The sequence below is a fragment of the Puma concolor genome, chromosome D3, assembly GCF_028749965.1.
Source record: "Puma concolor isolate L17-30 chromosome D3, mPumCon1.1.hap2, whole genome shotgun sequence".
NCBI lineage: Eukaryota > Metazoa > Chordata > Mammalia > Carnivora > Felidae > Puma > Puma concolor.
Window position 1 is genome coordinate 82,393,664 of NC_141678.1, and position 5,243 is coordinate 82,398,906.

At 43.0% G+C, this 5,243-nt stretch overlaps 1 protein-coding gene across 1 annotated transcript; it reads left to right on the forward strand.

Annotated features, from left to right (window-relative positions):
- The first annotated feature begins 3,008 nt into the window (after positions 1 to 3,008).
- On the forward strand, positions 3,009 to 3,527 carry LOC147575679 (tyrosine--tRNA ligase, mitochondrial-like). The gene has a single exon (XM_086682862.1). It carries the CDS (start codon positions 3,009 to 3,011, stop codon positions 3,525 to 3,527), a length of 519 nt encoding a protein of 172 aa, XP_086538988.1.
- Positions 3,528 to 5,243: the final 1,716 nt, after the last annotated feature.

The following is a 5,243-nucleotide window of genomic DNA, read 5'->3' on the forward strand; positions in this document are numbered from 1 at the left end:
CTATCTACCTTCCAACCCACCCATCTGCTACTATTACTATTTTATGGAGAATAATGACTGATCTATCTTCTTATTGCATGATAGCACGAGATAAATATTATGAACATGACTTTTGACAGAAGAGGTTTGCCTTGGTTTAGTTGATATCTGCCAGGTTCCTTTTCCATAAAGTTTCTGTTTTTCTTTTATGACCCTTTACATTTTGCAAATGAGCTGTTAATTCCAATGGAGAGCCAAGCAGATTGGAATTAAGTTCTACCTCCTGTAATGGTGACTGGTGACTGTCTACATGTATTATTTGGAATTTTTCACTAAGGAAGACTTATTCCTTCTCCCTCATTTATTCATTTAACATTTTATTTATATCAATATAGATGAATATATTTATTTTGTATTTTGGTTTGTAATAGATTATTATCATTTATTTTATTGCTCAAAGTTTTCCAGGTGTGGCCACTGAGAATTCTTTAAATTGGATCCTGTGCCCTTTTTACATATATCCAGCTTTACTTTGCTTTCTTTGAACTTCCTTTCTGGCCCTTCAAGAGCTCCCAAGTTGTCTTGTCGTATTTTCTGAGCCGCGAGCTGGCATCATTTTTCCAAAGGACCTTGGTTATACTTACTAGAGAACTGTAGTTGGAAACCAAGAGCTGAGTTCTCAGTGTGCACGTTGCTACTGAGGTGTCAGTGTTTGTAGGACCTATCAGTGGACAGAGCTAAGAAATATATTTGTCTACACAAAGCTATGCATATGCACACATCTGAAGGGTCTCTAGTGTTAATGCAGTGCCACAGGACATTGTAGACCTCCTCTCTTGCTTATTTTTAACTTTTTTATTTGACAGTGAGAAAACTGGGTACCATTAACTATAATTTATTTACTTGCTTATTTAGCTGTAGAATACATGTAAAGCAGCTTCAGAATTACTACCCCATACTCCTGTGGGAAATCAATTTAATAACTAGAGTGCAATCTTTATATACAGTTCTGTTTTTGTCTGTAGTCTTAACAATACTCAGTGAAAACATTATTTCCAAAGCTACTCAGGTCAGTTCCTTTTTACCTTTACTCTCTTCAATGAAGTCATACTGTATATTTGTAATACATTTGGATTTATATGTCACCTTCTGTACTCCACATTAGGATGTCTCAACATTATGGTTGATATTTCCAATTTTGCATACAGTGAAGTTTACTCTCTATGGGTTTTGACAAATGCCAACACTGTACCCAACACTACAGTTTCATACAGAACAGTTCCACAACCCTAAAAATTCTCCTGTATAGCTCCTTTATCATTAACCAATTCCCTTTTTCACCAACCCCTCTGATGGTTTAGAAAAAATTGTTAATTTGCAGTTTCTTCTACTAAGGGTCGGGACGATGCTCTTTGTAATTCGCGGATCATTAAACTGACTCTAGAAGTCTGGAACTGTTGATAATCAGGCTTTAAGGCAATTTGATGGGAAAGTATATTATTTTCAACAGATCGTACTTGGTCAAATGGCTACCACATACTTTTTAAAATTGACCATTAATGCATACCATACTCACATATTCACTTAAAATGTATTATAGATATAAATGTTTAATCAGAAATCATAAAATTCTTAGAATAAAATCATCAAAAACTTGGGGTAGGCAATGTTTTTTCAGATAGAACACAAATAATGCAAGCCATAATACATAGCTTTAGATCCAGGTTGATAATCACATATCTATAGATCTATAAATCGTCTGTGCAAATGAAATATTTTGCTTTCTGAAAGACACTATTATGAAAATAAGGCAAGGATTAGATTGGGAGAAAAGTCTTACAGGACACGTATCAGACAAAGAAGCTGTATATAGAATATATAAAGATCTCTTTCAATTCAATATGAAGACCACAGACCATGGTTGTAAAACACTGATAAAACCTCAAACACTTTACAAAATACGTAAATGTCCAATAAACACATGAAAAATGCACCGTATTAATACTTATGAGAGAAACTGGAAATTAAAATCTCAACGACATAGCACCAAAAACCAATTTTTAAGTTACTAAAATTAATTTGAACAACTCTTACTATGATTTTTGTTCTCAAGGATGCGGACCTATTTGAACTCTTATCTACTACTGGTAGAACTATACAACCATGTTGGAAAATACTTGGCAGTTTCTTACAAAGTTAAGCATACACATATTGTGATTTTTTTCTGGCAGTTACCCAAGAGGAATTAAAAAAATATATATACACGTATGTGTATGTCAAAGTTATACCACCTTTATTTCCAATAGTCCCGAAATGGAAACCAAGTATCTATCATCGGGTGAACTGATAAACTGTGGTACACTTAAGACCAAATACAAAAAGGCAGGTAGGGCTGTGTGTGTGTGTGTGTGTGTGTGTGTGTGTGTGTGTGCGCGCGCGCGCGCGCACGCGCGTCTGTGAAACTATTGATAAATAGGGATGCATTCCAAAATGATTATTCTGACTGAAAGAAGCCAGGGGGAAAAAAAAGGATCTCCTACATGATTCCATTTCCAGATAATTCCTGGAAATGCAAACTAATCTGTAGTGACAGAAAGCCTATCAGTGACTGCCTGGGGATATATCAGTGGAAGTGATACTAAAGAATACAAAGGAATTTCTGAAGGCGACAAAAATGTTTGCTGTCTTGAATGTGGTGATGGTTTGATATAGTACGCACACACATTCTGACAAATTTTTTATGCTTCTAATACACCGTATTAAAACTGTTTTTAAAAACACAGCAAGGCGGGCAGCAGGCTAGTACTGAGGGGCGTGGAGGGGGGACGGGGGCTCTAAGCTCCCAGCATTCCTTTCGTGCTGCCACCAAGATGGCGGCGCCCACGTCACAGCGCTCTTCCAGGGCAGGCCGCGGCTTGCTACGCTAGGCCTGTTAGAAGCCTTGTCCCTAGGACTGCACGACGCCACTCGGACGCTCAGGGGTTGCCGGCGGCGCATAAAAGTTCAAGGAGCTCTTACCTGCAGGGGGAATGCAGACAGAGCTCCCGGAGCTCCCACACCACGCAGGGCAGGCAACTTTCCTCAGCGGCTGCAACACCGCGGCCGACTCACTTTGGAGGGAGCACCTGCTGGCGCTGCTCGGCCGGTACCGCTTCCAGACAGCCTGCCTCGAAATGACGGCTCTGGCGGGAGGCGCCACGATGCTCCTCCGACGGGAGCTGCAGGCCAGGGAGCGCGAGATGCGATTCGCGTCAACCCTGAAAACTCTGGTGGCGGGTAATCACCAGCCGCTCTTCACCGACGGGCGGACCTGGGGCAGCTTCGTGGTGCCGGACAACCCCGCCCGAGACCGGAAGCAGCACCCGGCGGGCTTCCTGGCGGCGGTGGACGGCCGCCTTCGCGTGGGCGTGCTGCTGAGCGCGCTCTGCGTTCACCCTGGCTTAGGAGCCCCGCGCGGGGTTTGGCTTAGCTCTTGGGCGCGGAGCCCCTGGCCCATGACTCCGACTACCCGATTTGGATGTCACGTCCCGCAGGGTGGATCCGATTAGCTGGGCGACCTCGTGTTCGCATGCAAGTTCACCCACGAGGTGGCTGGAGGGACATGGTTGAAATCTGGGTTCCACTGATCACAACGGGAGCGGATCTGGTGACGTGTGCAGGCAGTGCCCTTTGGCTAAACAGACCTAAGACGTTTCCGTCTGAACTCTGTCAGTTCTTTGTCAGGCCACAAGAGGAGACGGTAGCGAGGTCCTGCCCCTGCCCGAGGCTGACCATGTAATGCAGCTGCAGGTCAAAGGGGCGGCGAGGCGAGGCTCTCCAGAAACGACCTGCTGCAGAAGCATCAAAACTTGTTCATGGACAAGAAGGGCTGGATTCTGCTAAGAGGTGTACAGAGGCCCGTCGCCCTGAGCATAGGTGCGCAGGAGCTCCTGTCTGATCAGGAGTTAAAATGCCCGTGTAAAGATGTATTTTCTGAGTTAGCTCTTGACCTTGCACCAGCATCCTGAATACAGACCGCAAAGCAAATGCCGTGCTAGGGTGTTGGATGATAGCAGGCGGAGTCAGCACACATCACGGACAAGTAGCATATCCTCAGCACGTGTATTTGTTGGACGACACATTCTTAGGAATGACTTCCACTAATTAAGACAGGAAAAAAGGAATTGCTACACTATGCAATGGCTTCGGTTGTGATGAAAAATCCTTCTGATTGTTCAAACCAAGTTGTCCATCATTCGTTCTTAAGAGACGCGAAAGGTTGGCTCCAGAGCTTACACGTGTGTTCCCGCGCATCAGAAAAACGGAATGCAGCGTAGGCTGGGCCTTCAGTGTGAGTAATTTCATTATTTATATAGATCGGTTAATAAGTAAAATGTTTGTCTAATGGTGGGATATTTCATTTCCGGAGCTGCGGACGTTAAGGACTACCGTAGGAAACCGTGATTTCCTGGGTTAACCTCTTTTAGAGACAGTGCCTCATGAAAAAACTAAATGCTGTCTTGTGTATCCCACGTTTCTTGCTCTCCTTTTTGGAGAGGAGGAAGAACAGTGAAAAAGAGGCAGCGTAAGGAATAGTGGGTACGTTTATATCAAGTACGGTAGGTACATAGCCCACTGATCTCAGTAGTGTCCTACTGTTCCGAAATCAGTGGCACCTCTAGTATCCACATTAGAAGTGTGAAATCTGGTATTGGCAACTTGTCAATCTTTGATTTTTGTGTTGTGGAGGAAGAGAAGATAGTTCTTAAAAAGCGGAAAAGTATTAGATAAAGCCAAGTTGGCATTAGAAATTACGGTAGACGTTGTTTCTTTGCAAAGAAAACAACAAGGTCAATACTTGACTTTTCAAAAAGTTGCTAATCCAGTTTTCCAGTCCCTTGCCCATGTTCTCGTATAATTAAGTGTATTACAGTCTTAAAAGAAGGTACCGAATGGAAATTACTGAACTGCAAAATCCATCTGAGATTTCAGCAGCAGCTTGGATACGACAGGTTAAAGAAATCCAAGAACTTGAAGGCGAATAGATTGGTTATTGAAATTAAAGTGTATAGAGAAAACCAGAAAAGACAGTAGTTTCAGCTGTGGGACAGTATGAAGCCAGGTGACGCATACGGAATTGGACTAGTATTAGAACTAATATGTTTCCTGCCTAGAGTGTTTTACCAGCACATTGAACTTCTCGCTCACTATGCAGCTTCGGTGTTTACCCCCAGTGATTTTCTGACCTCCTCTCCTCCCGTAGACAGCAGAGCCTAGTCATTCCT